At 40.6% G+C, this 23,223-nt stretch overlaps 1 protein-coding gene across 1 annotated transcript in view; it reads right to left on the reverse strand.

Annotated features, from left to right (window-relative positions):
- Positions 1-3,472: 3,472 nt before the first annotated feature.
- NID1 (nidogen 1) overlaps positions 3,473-23,223 on the reverse strand; it is a 48,215-nt gene continuing 28,464 nt past the window's right edge. Inside the window, exons 13-20 of the mRNA XM_075412386.1 lie at positions 20,059-20,283; positions 19,271-19,443; positions 17,151-17,277; positions 12,034-12,205; positions 9,825-9,982; positions 8,315-8,438; positions 7,072-7,184; positions 3,473-5,535 (exon numbers count right to left, since the gene is read on the reverse strand). Coding sequence (XP_075268501.1) covers positions 5,414-5,535; positions 7,072-7,184; positions 8,315-8,438; positions 9,825-9,982; positions 12,034-12,205; positions 17,151-17,277; positions 19,271-19,443; positions 20,059-20,283 — 1,214 coding nt within the window. The 3' untranslated portion in view covers positions 3,473-5,413. The remainder of the gene's footprint in view (positions 5,536-7,071; positions 7,185-8,314; positions 8,439-9,824; positions 9,983-12,033; positions 12,206-17,150; positions 17,278-19,270; positions 19,444-20,058; positions 20,284-23,223) is intronic.

Consider the following 23,223-nt stretch of genomic DNA (forward strand, 5'->3'; position numbering starts at 1 on the left):
CCTGTGAAGATTTCCACTGTCATCCCCAATGCTGCTGTACAGGTCAGATCCACAGCCACCACTTGGCACACCCCACCAACATCTGTACAGCAGGCCGTCTTCCTCATCTTGAAGGCCCCGCGCTACACAGCTCCTCTGCCCGCTCTCCGTGTGTTCTGGACAGCCCATCGGGTAGGAAACGCTGCCTGCCCAGAGCCAACAACACCACCACAAACTGAATGGACTCTGGTGAACGCTTCAGACAAAGACACCAAAGGCTGAAATACACCATCCTGGTTACTTGCAGGAATGCCAGTCTGTCCCCAGTCATCAACTTCAGCATCCTTCTGGAAACAAAAGAAGAGCATTAAGTTACTGCAGCCCCATCTGCTTTGCCACAAAGCAGCAGGGAACCCCACTCGCTGCATTCCACTGGCCACTGAGCCTTTTGTTCATCAAGCAAAGCTCTGGAGTCATAAATATGTACATTTGCAGGACACAGTGTTCTGATCTTTCACCTATTTTACTGTTATGCTGTCCGAAACTTATTTATAAGATAAAGGACAGATTTTAAGTGGAGTAGAATTTAAAAAAAGGAGGTGATTCGATCACTTAATGAAAAAACTGCTGCCAGATCCCCAGCTGAGAACTTGGGTTCTGGAGGTAATATTTAGTTTTTACAGACAGGCCAAGCAGGGGGCTTCTCACAACTGTAGGCTCTACAGCCATACGTGTTTCACAACCTGCTTATTGTTTTCTTTTTTTCAACAAGTTCTCCAAGCAATAAATCATTAAATACTACACAAAAAATCAGTTTGCATGTAACCATAGGTTAAACTGATGCATTGTGACACTGCCATTGAGGGGCCATTACCCTCTAGTAATCATGTCATTCTTAATTATAGGTCAGCAAGTTAAAAATCTAATACATTGTGACAAAACTGTGCAATTGGAGAACTGCAGAGTAAGCAGTTTGCCAACTTGGAACAACACTGGACAGGATACTGGGTTTCAGAAAGCCACACTGCATTTTCATCATGAGGAGAGAGTTCTTTACAGGCTAAAAATTTAGTAAAGTTAGGGTTTTCAAACACTGTTCAGATGGAAAGGTGGCTGAACCATTCCATTAAGTCACCAGGAAGCCACTACTACTTTCAGTAGATTTCACTTTTTTGCAACTTCTTACCTCACTGATAAACATCACTAATGGTCTTACCATTAAATATTTTTGTGTGTGCTGGAGATCTGAATGGAAGAATTTAAGAAAACATTTAACTTACCTCTGAATAAATCTATGTAGTATTTTGTCTTTTGTTTAGCCGTTGAAGCAATTGTTCTCCTTTTCTGGAAAACCTGGGAATCTACTACTTTTTGTAGCAAAAAAGGTCAACTGTAGCTACACTGAATCTTTTCTTCAACTACCACAGCAGAGACTGACATGATTACCGATCCCAGCCTATTTTAATCATAATAAAAAAAAGTTAATAATGAAACAAAACACATCCTGTTTTCCATTAGCTTTTTAACCAAAAACACAATGTAAAAATATATCTGAAATTTACTTGCTCCTGAGCAAGACTACAACAGTCAGACACTAATAAGAAATAGTCAGGAAGAAGACTGGATAGATGAATTACACCCTGGTCAGCATGAGAAAACCCTGTGTTATAAAGACGCTGTTAACTCTCTAGGATTAAAAGAAGGAAACATAAAATTCACATTTTTATCATTCAAAATACTTGTGAACATTTCACTGAATAAGTATAATAGGCACAAGGCAGACACCTTGAAGTGGCTAATGCGAAATCTTATCAAAGGATGAGATTCCTGACCAGACTGTGATTAAAATAAGGAACTCAACACCACAGCTCACTTTAGAGGCCAAAGATTTAGCAAGATTAAATGAGGAAGCAAACATGTATAGGAATAAAGGACTCCAGAGCGTCAGGACCCAGAGCACACTCCCACTGCTAGCAGCTTAGCTGGCTGCTCAAGGCCAGCCAGTTGATGGAAGGTATGAAGAAAATTTAAAGGAACTTCAGCAGAGGCTCACCCTCAAGCAGCTCTGCTGGGAGGCCTTAGCGAGGGCAACCCTCTTTCCTTCAAGGCCGTCTTAAAGCTGAGGCTCTAACCCTGGTCCTTGCCTGAGATGTGCCACAGCCATGCACCCCACTGATCCAGATCCTGGCCAACTTCCCAGCTTAACTGCAGGCCTGTCTCAACACTATGGACTTGCCTGGCAATCAGTGATCCTGGTCACTGTGTCCAGACCTGATCCTGACCCCGACTCAATTTCCAAACTTGACTTTGGACCTACCTTGTTGCTACAGATTTGGTTTGTGGGCTGGCCCTGACTACCCTCATCGGCACTGTCTGCTGCACTTGGGGTAGCCAAGGTGAAGCCACCACCACTGCTGGCCTTATCTTGCTCAGTCCCTGGCCTCCTTTCTCTGAGGGAACAGCAAAAATCTGATGTTTGAGCTTTAAAAAGTTTCTCGTTTTTATGGACTGGAATGCTGAAGGCTGCTTCAAAGTTGTGCAAACTGCCACATCTACACTGCTGACACAGATCTGCTGAAGCTTCCCCTAATCTACTGCTAGCTACTGTCAGACATGATACCAGAGTTAAAGTCACCCAGTCTAAAATCACTGTCCATAGCAATATAATTTCTCTTTGTCCTACAGACTACATAGGAGCCCACGCATTAGCACTACAAGTTCTGCTGAGGTGTATTTTCCTTTACATCTTTGTCATTGCTCATTGATTAGTACAGAATTAGCTGTCTGGGGTTTAGTAAATTAGTAATTGTTATAATGCACAAAGAGGAATGTTGTGTTGGTCCAAATATAAAGCAGCAGTCATCAGTTTAAAAGGATCAGAACAAAAAAGAAAAAATCAAAGCATATAGTAAAGAATGAACTAAAGGTCCAATTCCCTCCAGTTCCATGTGTAGTGCCCAGCACTGATCAACACCAATCTCCTCCTGTAACGCCACCCACGACCCTTAAGATCCCAATAGTTCTCCTTGCTGCCCCACTGTCCACCTTTCCAGTGGCTCGCTTGACAGGCACGCTGTTCTCCAGTTCTCCATCCACACAGTACTACAGAGCCTTTCACCACCCCCCTGAGGCACTGACATGCTGCAGCTGTAAAAATGGAAGTGTTTAAACCTCAGCATCACCACCTCCAGCAGGTCACACTTCACTTAGCTTCCACCTTGCCCTGCAGGCACAGCACACCCGCAGCCAGACACAGAGCCTGCATGCTGTGGCACCAGCCACCAAAGCACCCCATCACCTAGAAACTCTGCATCAGGGCATCTTTGAGCAGAGGCATAAATTTTGTCCCCCATTTAATCCAGTCCTTGCCCTTATATTTCCACTATCGTAGAAGTCTGAAGTATGGTATAACTGAATTGCATTTGCTTGACAAAGTTAAACAAGAGTTAACAACCAGTAAAAAAATCTGTGTCAGAACAGAGGAAGCTGTATGTTCTTTAAGCACCTTCCTGTATTTGTTTGGAATAGAAGTATCCTACTGGTTTCAAAATACAAAAGCCCCAACAGCAGTTTTCCCCCTACAGTGCTGCATCTTAGAAGAGAATATCATCACTACATACAAGAGTTCGCTAAAATCCAGAACTCCACAGCAAAAGAGATTTGAGACACCACATATCACTTCCTTCTGCAGGCATTCCTTTTTTATAGAAAATAAAAACCAAAAATTTTTATTGACTGTACTGTAGATACCTGTACAGAATGTAAACTTTAATATTTCACCAGATACGTGAATAATTCTGGAGAAAGTTATCAAGCACCTTCATTTCAACACATTTTTGATATTTACAGTAAGACATACCTGATAAAGTGTATTAATAAAATGAATTAGAAGTTATAAAAGTTATACAAAAAAATCTTCAAAATGTTTATATGCTTTGTTATTTTACGATAAATACACACTTAAAGATGAAAATGTCACACAGTCAGGACTCAGAATTGGCTCTGTTTAAAACTGTTACTGTAGTGTCTGAAGAGCGAGTGAGGAAATGAGGACGTTAGCTTACTCTGATCACGACATCGTGCAATGTGCTCCGGCAGAAGCCTCAAGCCCTGTTTTGTTCTGTTGTTGCAGGCTGGCTTGTGGGTGGGTAAGCTTCCTTCCCAAAACAGAGTGTGGAAGCCAAACTTCACTCCCAGATTTGTACTGTTAATCTGACAGAAGAATATGCATTTTGTCTTTCCATTCCCGCTCCAAACTTACTGGTGATGATGAAAACATCAACTTTGCTTTGATTTTCAGCACACCTTTTTGTTGTTCCTGAACATTGGCACACAAACGGGGCCTCACTACCTTTTTTCCTTCTAAGCACCAAGACAAAGGTCACCTTTCCAGAAACCAAATTTTAACTGCCATGGTTTCTTACTGTCTACAAAAAGGCATGGCATGGTTTGCTAAAGAAGAAAGATTGCCGGGACAGAAATCAAAGACCACTTTCAAGGCTTATAGAATCAAATGCAGAAATATTATTTTAAAAGCTCTCAGGAGACAATTATAACTGTGTGTCTCTAATACCTAATGCCTCCAAATGAATCAACATCTAGCCTTTGATGAGCTATCAGCAATTGAGATCTGTATCCAAAGTTTGTTTATTGGATTTTAGGAAACCGCTCAGGAATCTGCCTCAGACAGAAGAAAAATAAATCTCTTAAAATCCAACAAAAACTTCACATACATCCACTAGGCAGTGCTGATTATCTATAAAGAATCACGTGCTGTAAGAAAGGATCACATGAGCTAGGGTGAGAGCTACTCTCACAGCACGCAAATAAAGTGTTTTTGTAACACAAGAGTCAAAAGCTGAGATTCAGGTTTTGGAAGTGGAAGGACTGGCAATCGGAAGGAATGCGGTTAGGCACTAAATTTGTGATATTACTGGGTGTTCCCACTCACGTTTATTCATCCTTGGGACCCCCCTAGTTGCTCCTCAGCTAGAGATATGGCCCAGCCACATATATGATGGGCTAAGCATTCCATTATGCAGATAACTGCTGCATACTCTGAGGCAAAACCCAGTCTCAGGATTTGAGTCGTGCCATCCTCTTTACTCTGCTTGCTATTTGTTACCTTAATTTTGCCAAGAGACATGTCCTCCTAACCCAGCACAGGTGCAACTAAGGCCTCCACATTTACCTTTAAAAGCAAGGAGATAATATTAAAAGGAAGCAGATGCCATTGGACCCAACCTGGGCAGCTCTGTCTTGTCTAACTGCTCCAAAACAGTCATTGTCTGTGTGTGTGTCTGCATATGTGCATTGTGGCTTGCTGTCAGCAGAATGGAGCATTTATCTTTAGGGCCTGATTGTGTTGATAGGAGTGAATCGTTTACAGCACATTACGAAAAGGCATTTGCTGCTCTAAAGCTTATTCTAATGCTCAGTTTCTTTCTATACAATCCACTCCAACAGTGTTGTCAGGGCAGCGGCAAGAACGGCCTCCTGGGGTAGCCAAGCAGAGGTGAGTACAACCACCGTTATTCACTGTACAGTAGTTATGTCCTGAAAAAGAACAGAGATGTAAAATGTTAAAGAAAAACAAAAGCAAACCCACAATAAAATCCAAAACACATACATACAAAAGTGGTGCAGATTTCATGACTACGCTAGAGAAATAAGCCATAACAAGATTGAGTGTGAAACAAAACTATACTTTGGGGAAATAAGAGTCATCATAACCCTTGTGTCAGCCTCCGATATTCACCTCAAAGAAAGATCAAGATACTGGGACAGACCAGGAGAGGCAACATGAAAAAACTGGGCTGTTCCTGAAATGCCCTTCATAAATTCACCAAGTAGTCACAGACATTAGAATGAAGAGACAGTGAGTGAGGAAACACAGGAAGTGCAACACATGGGGACAAAGTCCAAAATGCTGCAGGACATCATCCCTGGACACCACCCACTACAAAACCATGGAGGAATCACTCATGACAACAAAAAATTTGGGTGGGTGGAGAGGAGCACGTGAATGTTGCAGGGTAAAATGAGAAAGACGACAGTGCCAGAAGCAGTGGATCTGAGGGGAAAGGCATCCATCCCAGAAAAAGAAAACCACCTGAAACAGACATCTGATGAGAAAGCAGTGATACAGTAGACATCTGATGAGAAAGCAGTGATACCAAGGTTCTGAACACTATAAACATAAGCATTTACTCAGAGCACACAACGTTGATTTGTTTTACACTGTCTACCAAAATGGAACTGTGAATTAGCTAGTCATAACAACAGAACTGATTCCTCAATTATGACATTTATATGCATTTAAGCTCTGAACCAAGATTTCAATTAAATCATGTTTTTTACTATACATATTTGAAGAAAAACTATCTTATGGGGTTTTTAGGCCTAAAGTCAAAACATCACAACTCCTATAATTCCAGCCACGTCGTAATAATAAAAAAGGGAACTCTTCTCCTAACTGATTTGCTAAGAACAACACAACTGAACAGGGATACTGCTTCACAAAAAACATTGTTATTTCAAGAGTACCAACTTCCTCTCTTCTAAGCTTCACACAGGGCTTTTCAGTAACATATCTAAAAAACTTAACACTCAATGGAGCAGGAAGACCAGCCCAGCTACTCTACCACCTGCTGTTTTCTGAACATTCCCTTCTTAAAAACACTGGATCTCGTTCAGGACATCTGGAAGACCATGACATTTCTGTAGCTTAAACTTACAAATAAGAAAATAAAGCCCCAGCCACGAATATAGCATTCGGTTTAGATGATGGCAACATAGCAGCTTTTGCCATGTCAGATCCTCATCTTCATCATACACTTGTGCTTTCATAAAGGATAGAACAGGCCCCTTCTTCTCTCCCTATTCTGGGTTCATATAGCAACCACAATAACTGCTTTTATGAAAAAAATTTAGGTGGCTTTTAATTTCTTAGTCAATGGAAATCTAAGCACTAACCAGTTCTTCACTAACTACCTAGATCAGTTGGCAACCTGTCAATGGGAGCTGCTACTAAGTTCATTTATGCACTAAGATGTAGCACAGCTGTAAAAACTTGAGAATCATCTGAATTACCTCCTGGGCACTGAGCAAAGGCTGTAGTGATTCCATAGAGACGGGAGCGCTTGTGAGGCTGGAAGTTATCCTTTTCCGTTGAAATTGTGCGATCCACTGCTACAACAGCATCCCTGCCATATGCAGAAGAGAATACACAGAAGATGACCGCAAAAGTACAGGGGAAAATAAAACAAACAAAAAAGGGGGGGAGAAATCTGAAGTTGCTTCTTTTTTTACAGTTAGGAAGTGATGTCAGAAGAAAAATCCTCCAAGACCTCATCTTTGCTGGACAACTCAAATATGTCATAATTTTCATTCTAGGCGGCTATGAAATTTAGCAGCGAGCCACCTTATTTTAAGTTACTTTCAACACAGGACAGTGTCCCTCTACATGAACACATCCATTCGTAGTTTTGACACATTCTCCATATTCTGCCCCTCTGACATTTTCGGTGGTATAGCTGACATTGCAGCTATTATGCATGATTATGGACAAAGCTGTATTTCAGGTAGGGCCCGATATCCTGAAGGAATACAGCTAGTCATAAGCATTTTTTTATTCCTAAAAAAAAAGGGCAGCCAACTGACAGACCTGTAACACAACTGTTTCCCATTTTTACAAGCCTATTCTAGAAGAGCACTTCCCAGCTGTTAGGTTCTAGCTTGGAAATCCTTATACACATGAACAGCACTTCCTGCTGCAATTGAGGGAGCCATTTGCGTGTTTGCAGATAGAGCCCAGACAACCATTTATGTCAAGAAAAAAATATTTAAAAATGCATGGACTAGATTTTTTTGTGGAAAATATAGTAAACTCTAAAGTCTGGATCGTATGACAATGTTTTAGATTGTTTGCAACAAAGAAAGCGTCATCAAGACAGTAAAAAAGCTTTTTCTTATTTGTGCTTGAACATTCAAATAACGTATCACATAGAAGTGATGAATGTCTGCCCTCTGCAACGCAGCAAGTACAGCCGTAAGCGAAACATGTTAGCTCCCACGCCTTTCCCAGAAATGTTCAGTGATAAAAGCATTTTCTTAGAGGACAAATAACTCCGTTGAAAATGAAAACTCAGTTAACTGGCAACATCAGTAGGTCAACTCTACAGATCTACTCCGCCCTGCATCAGCTATTGCCAGGAAAGCGAAAAAACAGGAACGTGTGAGAGGTCAGACATGAGAAACGCAGTATATACTTCAGTTTCTACCAGGGAGAAGCACATCTTAAAGCACTCCATAATTTCTTTAGCAGATAACATACCTTCTCCAGTCTGTGTAGTATAAATTCTTCCCATAGCTTGTAACACTAAAAGGATACTGAATTCCTTCAACAACCTTTCGTCGACCAAGCTGATTAGGGTTCATGCATTCCAGCCTCTTGGTACCTGGGTGCAGTGAAACAATTAAGCCTTTGAACCAGAGCAAGAGAGCTCTCATGAGGGATGAAGGACAAGCATAAGCATGCAAGCATGAATGGAGTAAAACTTCCTGAAAGTCTTTCAGTATGCTGCTTAGCCAAAGCCACATCTCGGTGCACGACAGATATTGGGTGGGAAAGTACTTTGGTGCTGATGCTAACCAGCACACCACCTAACTTACAGGAACACAGATGTCTAGCCATTGTTCATAAGCTCATAAGATGGCCATTGCTCATAAGCAGAGATTCCTGCTGCAGATACCAGCATCCTGAGGCTGGTGTGGAAGCTGACAGAAGGTCTCCTCCATTCTGGAGGGATACTTCAACCACTAACCAGTTCCTCTTCCTCTGGAAGGCATTTTTGCAAAGTTAGTTTGGTGAGCGTGCTCCCAAAATGCCTGCTGGGCTGGACCACAAGGGCAAGACTGCAGGAAGAACAGCTAACTTATAGATGCAAATAGGATGCAAAAAGTCTAGCTGTAAAGCTACTACATATGTCAGGGACACTGCTAGTGAGTGTAAACATCTGTAGGTTCCTCTTCAGTAGTAGGTTTCAAAATAGGGTAAAAGGAGAAGAGACAAATGCAAGAACAAGAAAGGAAGAGAGAAAAAGAAAAAAAAAAGCACAAGGAAATATATTCAAAGGTTGGAGAAAGCATCTTACAGAGAAAAAGAGAGCTCAGTCTTTTTAGTTTATCAAAAACTTGTGTCTTGAAGTGTAAAAGCATCTGCACAGGAGGAGATCTCTGGCTGAGTCTACAGGGGAGAAACACAGCAAGATGGAAAAAAGTTCAAGTCAGAATTAAAAGCACTTTTTTTTACTGGTAGGACACTAGCACAAAACTAACAATGGGTTGGTGGCAGAACCTTGATCTCTCGATTTTTAAAACTAGCATAAATTGTTTTTTTGAGACTTGCTTCACTTCAATATAAGCCAGACTTTGCCTAAGATTACAGGTCTTCAACCAATAGTGCCGGGATGACACTGTGTAGGGCCAGATTAGATGAATTAGTATTTTTTCCTGGTCTTAAACTTGCAATTTCTTCTACAAAGGCCTAAGCACTACCTAGGGAGTTAGACAGCCACGTACAAGACACACAGATATTAACCTGTTGCTTTCCTAGAAAGTTTTGTGACCAGAACTGCAGTCTTTCATCTTGCACACAGTCTCATGTGAATGCTACAGTGGTAGTAACAGCGAATAAATCGAGAGATCATTAAAGCCAAAAAGAAAAGCATGAAGTCCAAGATGCATCCCAAAGAGCTACAAACATTATTTGGCTGTGCATAGTTTCAGGATTGGACATGCTTATTCTCCTACTACTATGAAGAAAGATTTTAGCACCTCTTTACCTGCATCTACCCAGCACAGCATTGAGGAATAAGGATCATATGTCAGCCCATTTGGTAACCCAAGGTCATCTTTAACAAGAATTCTTCTGTTTGTGCCATCCATGTATGAGGTTTCAATTTTAGGAGCTTCTCTGTTCCAATCAGTCCAGTACAAGTTTCTTAAGAGGAAGAAAGAGGCAAGAATTAAGACAGTGACTGATCTCAAAAAACTGTAATTAAGGAAAATGCTGTGGACACAAAAGTAACACGCACACACCCTAAATCTTAACAGCTGGACTCAACGATCTTAAAAGTCTTTTCCAGCCTAAATGATACTGTGACTGTATTGTACAATTCTAAATAATTTAAATAAACAAGGACCACATTGCACTTCTATATAGAAGTAACAAGAGTATAGTAAAGATGTAGCAAATGTTGTATGTCCATTGAAAACGAAAAGCAAGCACACACAAGAAGAAATGTTGTTTAGTTTACATACAAGATGCCAGGCAAAAAGATCTCTATTTTAACAGTTCTGAGGACCATTAAAAATGTACATCCACAGTTCTCCTCCTCATCACCCATCATGTCTGCTCAGGTTAAGCAGCTGGAGCATTTGGCATACATTTGTGGGGTTCATTCAAAACTGCATCTTTCTTTTCAGTGCACCAAGTAAGCAACGTACAATGGAATCAGTAGTTTATGGTCAGGGGAGAACCCCAGAGAGCGCCATTAATTCGCTGATGCTCTGTTTTTAGTGGTCAATTGTTAATGGTGGTTTCTCTTCCTTGGATGCACTTTTATGGCTGAAAATTTACATGACCCCTCAGCGCAAGCACCTTTGTTGTTTACTCCTTAGCACACAAATACATGCAAAACTCTACTAGTAGACAGAAGTCTGTGCTGCTTGACCTGAACCCAGAGCCCTACTTTATCCATGGGGTTCTGCAGGCAATAGAGGTCTCTCCTCAGTCTGATTGCACTTGTGCCTCTCCCCTTCTCTCACACCACAAAGTGCATTCGTTTTTCCTTATTAAGCTGTCACTTGATGTACAACCATGGATGTTTTCACCCTGCTGTTATGTGACTATTATGTAAAAGTTCATTTTATGTTAAAGTAATTAGAGAAGTCAATACCGTTACTTTTTCATTTAGTTTTGTATCATTCAAATTTTCATGGATCACATGCATTCTTTTCTCACTACAAACCTTGTTTGCAAACATCTGGAATGAGGATGCACCTTCCAAAATACTCTCCCTGAGTAATATAGTACTTTTGCTTATAAATGAATTCTCACCTAAAAGCATTCCAAATGCCTATTATATCAATTAAGCAATCATTTAGTAAAGCTTCCCAGCAATTCAAGACTGAGAAGAAAGCCTCTTTGCTTCTGTGCTTCTGAGTCATTTGACTGCAGTGTCTGTTCTCAGTGGCCACACTACAGAAAGTTGTGCCAGGACAACAGCAGGCAAGTTCAGACATTAATGAACAGACATGGAGTACTACCATGGACTCTGCAGTAGTTTTAATTTTCCCTGTATTTCTTCCAATATTCAGAGACAAAAAATGTCACCAGATCAGAGACTACATAAAAGTATGCACATACTTCCATTTTTGCAGGCTGGAACCATAACTTGAAAACATTTACACTTTCCTATTGACGCTCTGCTTGGCTGTTTCTGTGACTGCAGCTTACAGGCTTGATTTATAAAGTATGCAGTCATCTGCATCTTCATGTAGAAGCCTAATATGACTTTCTCACGCAATCAAATGACAGAAGTGAAAATGATGACAGAAGAGACACCATGGAAGTTTTCAAAGAAGGAACATTCTACAGGAAGAAGGACTGTAATGATGGAAACAAAAATATAAGATTGATTAATCTAGACCAGTTATCTTGCAAAAAAATTTTTTTTTTAGGCAAGGGCAATGCTTGTCATTCTGCAAATAATATACTGCAAGCAAGGTACCAATAAGTATTTCACAAACCTCTCAACAAAATACCACAGTATTACCTAGCAAGCATTCTAGAAGTTTTATTTGTTGTATACCACTCAGACACAGGGCACAAGTGGATTGCTCCATTTCTGTTTGTTCGTTGTTTTAGGAAAAGGTAGTCCCATTACTGTCTACAGACAGCCTAAAAACATAGACTCAGAGAGTATGCTCACATTAAAGGAACAAACAAAAAACACGCTTTGCACATGTCTCTTGACAATATATCCATACCCTCTCATAGGATCCGCAACAATCGCTCTGGGGTTCACCAGGCCACTGTCAAAAAGGATGCGACGCTGACGCCCATCCAGCCTAGCCACTTCTATTCTATCCAGTTGAGAGTCAGTCCAGAAGATGTTGCGACCTAGATGATCTACAGCTATCCCTTCAGGGCTTCCCAAGTCTGCAGCAGAAAACAGAAAAACATGCCTATGCATTATATTTATTTCCAATACACAATGTCAGCCTCATAAGCATAACTCTTAACTGAGATAAGTTTTCTTCAGATTTCTGGGTGCAGTCCAACAAAAACTACTTCATGTCTGTTGGATGAGGAATACGCATTTTGCCTTATGAAGTTTAAATACACAGAACTTTTATACATACATAGAGCGACAAATTCTATGAGGAACCAGCTCATCAAGCTTTCCTTGAGGGGTGGAAACAGAAAAAGAGTTGATAGCAGAGAAATAAACAGTAGATATTCTCAGAATTCTTATTCTACCCTCCTTAGCAGGCCAAGATCTAGAAAGGATTTTACAATTCTTAATATTTCCCCTTCTTTAGTACTGGCATACATGGCATCCCTCTGAAATCTGGATTTATGTTAAGTTTAGCCAAGGCGTTACTTAAAGATAATCAATCTCAAAAGCACTAGAGATAATGATATCAGCTAACTGATGGAATTTAAACCCAGTTCTTTGTTTTTGCAGAGCAATCCTTTTTGGAACATGTTTTAGTACTGTGTGTGCACAGTTTTTCTTGGACAGTTAGTTGTTCCAAAAGCAACAGGAAATAGGAGATAATGACCTTACTGCTTTAGCATCAGTAATTTGTAACCCAGATGAAGGATGCAGAACAAATATGTAGCACTCCAAGGTTTAATTCAGCCACAATGAAAAATTGCTCTATACTTTTCAAGGTTCACACATCCATTGAAAAAGAGCAGGCAGGCTGTGTGGGATGTAATGAAGCCAAAGACAGGTACAATTTTAGTCCAATTTCAGTTCCAAAAGAAAAAATTGTACATAGTCACTCCCAAAAAGTGGTGAAGTGACCCTTCATACCAGCCAGCTGTTAAAAAAAACAAACAACAAAACAACCAAACACTTTTCAAATGCAGATCCACACACCATGTGAATATCCAAGAATGACAGAATGTGGCCCATCAGCCTTCTATTAATTCTCAAGTTTATTAACTGACAGCCATTAAACAAACAGTATGAAACACAGCCTTTCTGGAGAAAAGGTATTTGGTCCAGAACACTGGCTACAACTGTCTCAAATTTGCTACTGTGACTTTGCTGTGAAGAATAGCTGCATAATAGCCTCAACAGCCTCTGCCCTCTCACACAGATGGATTACAGTTACCACACTTAACCTGGACACATGGCATTTTGGATGTATATTCATTGCTGAAGAGATGGAAAAGAACAAATACGATGTATCTCACTGCTTCTGACTCACAGCTCGTACATGGGGAGGCCAAGAGAGTCAATGTGAATCAGCTATCTCTTTACTCCTCCCAAAGGCACTTGGGCATACTTTAACTTAGTTATACTGACTTCATGTTACTACTAGTATTTCTTCAAGTGCCTCTGTGGAGCTAAACCCCTTACCTGCAAGAAACCACCTCACATTTACCTCAGACCCACAAATGTTCCTACTTGTTTTCTTGCTAATGGCAGAGGCTGCTGAATGGCTTCATTTTGAGGTGATGGTGGTGACAATCCCCAGTCTCTGGGATCAGAATAAATGACTGAATGGCGGTGGAGGAGCTCCCAGCCTCTTTTAGGAAACAGAAGAAGGTAGCAGGCAAAAGATCTGCTGCCACCGATTTCCAGGAACTCCTGTTCCCTGACTAGTTTCCTTGCTTCAGCTATATGCCAGGAGATTTAAAGAGTTCTAAAGTAAGTGTCTTTCCTGTCTGGTTGACAATGAGCCGGAAAAAACTATCCCCTGTGGAGGGGTAAGGGCATATGTGGGCTTCATGTATCACCAGTCTTTCCAGAGGCACAAATGTGTTCCTGCTATATTGTCATCAGATCTGACACAATCACAGGCTCTGTCCCTGGGGGCAGGCCTTGTACAGCCATGTATGGCTGATATGACTTCAGTAACTACAGCAAAGAAACGCTCTCCTTCCCGACCCGTCTCCACAGCTGCAGAGCTCAGAAAGCCTCCACAGGCTATACAGCTGCAGGGGTGGATGAGAACTGGATAGGGCTCCACAATAAAACACGTTTCTGCAAAGCAACACAACTTGGATCATGAGAGATTTAACAAACAAAAAGTAGTGCATTCCACAAATTGATGTGAACTGAAGAAAGCAGCTGCAGCTCACAGGAGCAACAAGGCAAAGATTGAAACAAAACAAAGAATTCTCATGAGTCTTCTGAGAGGGAGGCATTTTCCTATTCTCTGAAATTTTGACGTTTCTGTTTTGGTCAGCACAGAAGACATCCATTCAAATACGAATATTCAACCTTATTTTGTTCTGACTCCTTGTTGAATAGCCCGTTAGCGTACAGAAAGTAAAGTGCAACATTGCTCAGCATCTTTTCAGGAATGGCATTCACTTCTATGCAAACAACAGACAACAGAAATAATGAGATGCCTTTACATATACAATTTTTTTTGTAGCAGACAAAAAACATGAGGTTTCCATCTGGCATTGAGGAATCTTGAATTATCTAAAATAATAAAATTTAGTTGAAAGCCTGCACAAACATTTCCGCAATATTTTATACACTGCAAGATTTTTAATGCATGTACACACACTCTCATTAGACAAATTCATCTCCATATAAGGTTTTTAGCAATAGTAATTCCCCTTAGTTTTTGAACTGCAGAATCTGAGAAAATACTTTAATAGGGGAAATTAGAAATCTTTTCCCCACAGAATTTGTAGTTGTACAGGCACATGCTTGCATTACAGATTAGAGACCTTTTCAGATTAAAAATCTCAGGATGAAAAAGAAGTCTTACAAATATCTCAGCCACCAAGCTGCACAGAAATATGAAGCTTCCTAATTGCTGTAATGGTTAGAGATGGCCTTAAGCTCTCCCTTTCCCTTCCCAGGACAACAGTAGGATCCAAGCCACCCCCATTTCTCTGCTGTCCCTAAGAGCCTGAATGGAGTCCCAGCAAACTGGCTATTCCAAAGCACAAACTCCAGGTAGAGATACTCAGCACATCCAAAGAAAACCAGAGCAAATTCATTGCAGAGTTTTAAAACTGGTTGATCATTTTTCTAAAATAATTTCCAAAATTTTTGTGACAATAGTTGCAACATATCCAAAGCAAGGACAACCTCCTCCAGTATGTTGACTTCACAAGTGTTCTAGGATCCTGAGGACATTCGTACTCAAAATGTGCCTCCAGCTATTTTTGTTCTCGGTTTTTTAATGCCTCCACACTCACTTTGTTCTCCAAACCTGTCCCTCCCCTCCATTTAAAAAAAGTTTTCGTATTTGGGATACATGGGCTTATACTTACCCTTCTAATGAAAATGAACATGGACTGCAATCAGCAGCAGAGTCTTGGGGGAAAGAGTACAAGAACAGGACATAAATTGTATAAGCACTAAGCCCACAATATCCTCTAGTCCAATTCTTGAATCCTTGAGCAACTCCAAGGGCAAAAACAGAACAAGGTGACTTTGCTCCCTTTTATTTTACAATCTGAGTGGCAGGTATGGGAAGTCAGAGCTGAAACAGTTTCTAACCACCTTTCAGCTGTTTGATGCCCAAGCCCAGAAACAGAGAGCAGGGGTTCTCCTCTTCAGTCTCCCTACTCACCAGTCCTTTCCCAGCAGAGCAGGTAGCTGACAGGCAGACAACAGGAGAGAAAAGGACTACACATAACCAAATTCTCCGCTAGCCAGTGGATTGCAGACCTTGCTTACCAGAACAAAAATCAAAGAGCAACACCCACAGATGATATTCCATGCGAACATATAAGTGCAACTCTTTAGTCAGCTTTAGTTTTGATTGTGTTCAATATCCATTCAACAGCAAATTGACAATCCATCATCCCATTTTCAGACCATACACACAGTGAAGAATGATGGATCTACCCCAGCACACAACCTAGGTTTTAGTGATAACCTTCCCTCTTCACATATTTACATCTTGTAACCATTGCATCATTGTAAGCATGGATAACATCTATCTACAGGAGTGTGAGCTTAGACTATCTATGTGTTCCATTCCTCATGGCCAGGGACATGGGACCTTTTCAGGAAGGATGCTGGACCATCCCTTCTAATCAGCACGGTTGACAAGACATGACTATAAAGCATGCAGGCTACACAAAGGCTGCCAGGCTGGGCACAGCATAGCACAGCCCATCCGCAACATAGGAAAGTGAGGTCCTGAGTGCACTTTAAAACCCCAGGATGTCATGACCTGGGGATTTGCCCTGGGAATACTAGCTGTGCTGCCCCACTATAGCGGCAGCCCTAAGGATGCCACCACAGGTGAAGAGCAGGAAAGGCCTCAAGCCTACCTCAAGATTCCTCCCCAGCAGTGACAAAGCATCCAAAGGAGGTTGTTTTTTATCTTTGTTAAACACAGCAAGAACATAAGCACAGCCTAGGACTGTAATTGGGTACAGAAATCCTCTAAACATTTCTGTGAGAACCTGAAACACTGTTCAAAGCCCAGATCGTGAGGCTCTGAACCCTGCACCCACCAGTGCCTTGAAATATGCTTTAAAACCATCACAGCAGCCTGATTAATCTCTCAAACCCCTCAGCCTTCAATTAAAATGTTCCCAGTGACATTCACAAGACATTCAATGGTTAGACAGATACAATGTCCTGCAACTGCAAGTAAGGACAGAAACACCTCACTGACATGCTGCTCCTGCTTCTGGCCTTAAACTTAGTTTATTAAAAGAGAACCGACTTCTTGCCTATCTTAGCAGTGGAAAGGCAGTGAAGGGCTATCGCCTAGGGAACCGACCTTTTTTCATTTTATGTTACCCAGACTTTTTGGTTATTGTTTACACAAACAACACCAACTTGTAATGCTAAAGCTCAAGCCCTGGTAAGTACATATTACTGAATTCAAATCTCTAATGCCATTCCTAGCAAGCAGCAAGAGGAAGAATTTTTTGCTGTTACCTGTTTTGATGATGGTTGTTGGCTCCCCACCATGCAGGCTAGCCCTGCTGATCGAAGGGCCACTGATGTCTGTCCAATAAACCATCTTGTCCGTGCAATCATAAGCAACTCCGATAACAACTTTGTCCTGTTGGTCAACAAGCAAATTACATCAGCTTATACTAAACAGCAATTATTTGTCAGCAGCACTAGCTTATGGATCTAAGTCTCAAGCCTGAAAAAAACAAAATTCTTGAGGAAAGGCGGGACATGGTGAGGATAGGCAGAGAAAACAATTGACTAGCAGTCATTGCAGAATAGCTTAGAAAAATCCTTTCAATTATAAGTCCCTTTTAACTAGCAGACACCATTTATAATTATCTTATCTCAAAGAAGCACTGCAGATACTGCTACTGAACAGTTTGTCTCACCTCTACAACTTCACCTGCACATCCATTTAAAGAAACCTCATGTTATTATCTCACTGTGTTATTCCTCATGTGCTTTTTTTCTCTCATTCTTTCCCTTCAAGGAAGACTAATGATTTCTATCAAATCATCAATCCATGTACGACAGATGCATTTCAGCAGCACTACCTATGTAGCATCATTTGACTCAAAGTTGTAGCAAAGTAAATTTTTAAAATAAAAATAGCTTAAACAAATACTCCATAAATCATTCTGCTGGAAAGAATACGCTCAGGGACAAGTAAAATATGTACGGAGTACATATATACGCAGAAGAAGGTAAGACTAGAGCTGGAATTTAGAGTTGAAACTTTCCTCCAGGCAAATGAAAGAGACTTTCACAGTAAAACAATAATTTCACATGGAGTCCCAGATCTATTTCCTTTGCTGCTTTTGTAACTTGCAACTTATTAGAAAGATGGTCAAACACCATGTATTACAACAGATGCACTTACTTACCAGTGTACATTAATGCTGTAGGTTACAAAACTGAACACCTCTACCCTACCAAACACTGTCACTTAGCAAATACACAACACTGGGACAACACCAGCAGAGCCAATGCTGTTATCAGAGACTGAAAGTTTCATTTTAATTGAAAGTTTTAATGAAGAGTTGCATCTTCTCTCTTTTGGAAGCTCTTTCCTGAAGATACTTCCAATTCATTCATACAAGCTATTCAAGTAAATAATGAGACTAGCTGACAAGGATTCAGAATCATGTCTCTGTATCATCCTAAGTACCCCATTTTGCACAGAGCATATTACTTTATTTTTACATTATTGCAGCACCACTTTAGACAAGAGACAAAAACTCAATTTTGCCCTTAAATCACAGCACAGTTTGTGGTACTATTTACCAAACTGAATTTGTGTAACTTAGTACTTGGTATACTAAATATTCACAGTAATGTAAAAAAGAGGCTGGCGTGCTATCTGGTATTGCTATCTATGATAAATACAGTAACACTGCAATGAGAACAGAAATCCCAGGCTTTGGGCAAAACAAACAACTACGATGAAACTGGAAGTGAGAAGAGTTGGCGTGTCACAGGCGATGGAAAAGAGAGGTTTTCAGCATCAGGGATTCATTTTTAAGAAAAAAAAAAAAAGATTATCAAGACAGTTGTAAGAAGTGTGGGAAACAGACTTACCACTCACTGGGCCTTCACATGGAGAAAGAAGCAAAAGAAGAAGAAAAAAATCTATATATATCTGTAGCCAAGAAGTGCAGAGAATTGACTGAAAGACAGGAAGAGTTTAAGACGAGAAAAAGCTTTGAGAAAGTAAAAGAGAAAAAAGGAAAGGCCTCTACACATCATACTGCTTGTGTAAGTTGCCTAGACTTCCATACCAAAGTCTGAAAGCCAATAGAAGTGTGAGTGTAGGAAGTTTTATATGATGAGCTGTTGGAGGCATGTCAGATCACAAATATTAGATTTTTGTCTTCTGAGCTATTCTTTAAAGGCAAATCATTTTTTCTATAGTTCAGTTTTAGGCTTTTGACTAGTCAGATCAGGATTTTCAGTGACAAAGTGATGGGATACCTAAATTTTAATCAAGAGTAAAACTTGAGTTTGGAACTTAAATTATCAAATTACATAGACATACACTCACACTTTCATCTTTGCCACACATCTTCTAAAACACATGGACAGTATAGTCGGTTACTTACTGGAATATGCAAGAGTGCTTTTGCACCATTTTTCTTCATATTGTTTCCCTCTAGTGGAACATGTTCAATTTTACCACTTTGGGCAAAGAGCAAGTGCGTTCCTGGCGGTAGAGGTACTGTATCTGGTCGAACAGAGGGCCCAATAACAACAGGAGGAGCAGCTGTGCTCAGACCTTGTTGACAGAGAAGGAAAGAGATGGGGAAAAACTTAGCTTGTACAGTATAACAAGGCTCCTTGTTATTTGCAGAGACTTAATTACAATCAGACTTAGAAGCCCTATAAGCAGACACTAATAACTATAATCAGATGAAGAAAGCTTCTGAATTTTCCCCTTGGCTGACAGAGGAGGAGCAATTGACATAATAGGTCTTTTCATGTTCATGTCTAATTGCTCTTTCCTTCTTATTTTGCAGCTAAAGTGAGGAAGACGTAGGAAGGAACACCCTTCATTTCCCTAGGCAAGTCAGCTACCACACATTCAGATTTGCCACAGCTCCCAGAGGGCAGAAACTATAGGGGCCCCTCACGGTTTCAAGGGAGCGAAGAAGTTAGAAAACCATCTTCTTATTCAGAGGCTCACCACAGTTGTCCAGATGCCATAATGGAAAAGTGTACGCTGGAGTTACCGAAGGGCTGCAACATGAGGCTTGTCATCACCGGGACAGCAAAGATCTGCATTGCTCAGAGTCAGGGCTGCATCTCAGGGGCATGACTAAGCCCTACATTTGGGAGACAGTGCACTGGGGTGGAGGGACACCCAGAAGAAACAAGTGCTTCAGCTACTTACATGGTGGTCGAACTCCCGGGCCACTTCTGGTGCCATCAATCTCATTTCCATCCCTATCCACACACCAACAGTATCCACTGCTAGAATGGCACTGAGTGGGTAGGTAATTGCCATGCTCATCACACTGCGGAATGAAGTGACCAACTTTTATCTCCCTTGGGAAGAAAGTGCCTCCACTTCCAAGAGCTACTTCTCGTTCATGCTGGCATTTGGTCTTTTCCAATTCTGTGAAAAAAAGAAATACAGACCAGTGAATATTTCAGTTTTCAGTAATAACTGTATTTCATTAACAGTTAATGTATGCTGATCACTTATAACACAGGTATTCTTGCCACTGGAGGAACATGGCACTGTTACAAACCTTGAAGGTGTATGCCTTCAGTGCAGCTTCAGGAACTGTCTGTCCTATGTAAGTGTCACACACTTGCCTCGAACTTCTGCCATTTTATCTTTCCTTGTCCAGTTTAAAACATAACATACAGCCCCCTTGCCACTTCCTACACTGAAGCATCATAAACGGAAGCTGGAAGACACTGTCTTTCTCCTTGAGGCATGTTAGCAAGAACATTCTGTCCAACTTGCAGTTCCGATGTCTACTCATTTGGCAGTTATCCATGGGCCTTAAAGTGTAGCTAATCAGCCAGGCCACACAGTGGATAAAGTTGTGGGGTTTTTTTTGTAAAGCTAAAGTTGAGTTTCCCTTCAGAGCCACAAGAGAAAACCACAACGCGATGCAGATGCCGAGTTCTCTACAGAACCTAGAAAGTGAAACAACTCATTGCTTTGATTTATATTAGGTTTTTACAGTTTGGTTATCAAGTTTGATACTCATTTGATACTTTTGGACCTAAGGAAGGAATTGTAGGGACAGACTGTCCAGTTCCTGGTAAAGCCCATAAGTAGGGCTATACAGAAAACAGGAATACTACTATGCACACAGACAAACATATCAGAGTCATAGAATGGTTTGGGTTGCAAGGGACCTTAAAGATCACCCAGTTCCCATCCCCCTGCCATGGGTAGGGACACCTTCCACCAGACCAGGGTGCTCAGAGCCCCATCCAACCTGGCCTTGAACCCTGCCAGGCAGGGGGCAGTCACAGCTTCTCTGGGCAACATATGCCAGGGCCTCACCACCCTCAGAGTAAAGAATTTCTTCCTCATAGCTAATCTAAATCTCTCCTCTTTCAGTTTAAAGCCATCACCCCTTGCCCTATCACTCCATACCCTTGTAGAAAACCCCTCTCCAGCTTTCTTGTAGGCCCCTTCAGGTACTGGAAAGCTGCAATAAGGTCTCCTTTATATGACACACAATGGCTACACCAAATGCACATGTATTACTGTAAAGATTACAGAGGAAAGACTAACTTTCCAGACTACCAGGAGATTAAGGGATTTGGTTCTTTTGGTTTTAATCTTACAAAACAGTCTGAATTAAACTACATGTCTTCTTATGGTACTATCCGTCACGCACTAGGGAATGTGATCTGGACCAACATATCCTTCTAGATGCCAAACAAAATAATGAAATTAAAAGAATGCAATAAAAATAATCCTTTTCCTTCTCTAGACAAAGACATCTATCTATATTAGTTTTACCTTACACTTGAGATCCCTGAAGGGTTCTGTACATTGGGAGAAAGAGCTCTAATTATGCAGGAGTATCTTTCCTGTCCATGATTTCTACAGATAGTTAGAAATACTTATCACAAACTGCCTGCTGAAGAGGTTTTAATATCACACTTCCATTTATTCCTTCCTTGCTTTCACGTTGCCTAGTGGACAGCATTAGCTATGTGTGGCTCAGACTAGATCCAGTCCAGCTGAGCAAAAAGCTAATCCCATGTGCCCACAGACTACTGTGGTGTAAATCACATAAATACAAAAAAAGAAGGGTAGTTTTTTTTATTATTGCTTCAACTAGTTATGCAAGCAAAAGCTTTGGACAAGCTTCATGCACCTGGACACAATTAGAGAAACAAATGTCTGGAGAACAGCTCACTGAACTGAAATATTTGGCGTCAGCTTTAATGTGGGTGGTGGAGAGCCTTGAATCAAAGAACAAAACCAGACCCTGAAGGAAAGCCTCTATTATCCATCTCAGTTTTTGTTTGCAGGTATTCAATGCGCTATGCAGCTAAAAAATGTTGATTCCAGTAACTGGATAGTTTAGTCACACTTTTCTTTTAAGCTTTAATTATGTGTACCACTCACAAGTGAAAGCAGGGGGAATACAGAGTATTGGTAAAATGACCCACCCTGCTTTTGTTCATTGCAGAACAAAATCTTTATTGCCTTCACGTCATCTTTGAGAGACACTATTAGCTCCTCATTAGTGGGATATAAAAACAAACGTAGAAGCTGGTCATTTTTCCTTCCAATCTAAAACTCCCAGAATTAGAGAATATCCAATAGCTTACAATTTTTTAAATAAATAGACTAGATCAACTTCAGGAAAACAAGTTTGCAAATACAAATTACACAAAGGAGTGTGTAAACACTCCCAGATGGGACCCAGCTGTTATACATAAAATATATTAGTATTACTGGTAACTTGAAATACCAATGTCTGTTCTAATTTCAAGACAGTGTTCAAGACAGTGTTCGCATTTATATCTGCAGATTTTATACAGGAATACCGATGGCATTTTTAAAGAGTACTTATACTGCAATGATCAAGACCATTCTCACAAATGGCCTGCTTATGCAATTAGCCCCTCAAAACTCAAGAGACTAATCAAATAATTTTCAAAATTAGTACTCAGTCTCTAGAAGGCAGAGAACATTATTTGTTCTTTCTGAAAAATCCCATCAACACTGATTTTTCAGCTGCATAAACAGATGTTAAATACCCTATTGACACTCACTTTTCGGAATAACTATGTATTTTACCGCTTCTGTGCTCCTGAAAGTCTCTTATATTTGCAATAAACTTTGGCAGTATCAAATGTCATAAGTAATTTATGCTAAAGAAACATTCTGAAAAGAAGTAAAACCAGTATTACCATGTTCATCTGTGCTGACTCAATCATTTTAACCTTTCAACGTTAAACTCACTCCAACTCACATGAATTTAGCCAATATTAAAATTTATAAACCAAACCGAGCCCCTAAATTAGTTATGACAGTCCAAACCAGGCACTTGGAATCCATATTGTTTTTTTT

Source organism: Opisthocomus hoazin, chromosome 2 (genome assembly GCF_030867145.1).
Source record: "Opisthocomus hoazin isolate bOpiHoa1 chromosome 2, bOpiHoa1.hap1, whole genome shotgun sequence".
In the NCBI taxonomy this organism is placed as follows: domain Eukaryota; kingdom Metazoa; phylum Chordata; class Aves; order Opisthocomiformes; family Opisthocomidae; genus Opisthocomus; species Opisthocomus hoazin.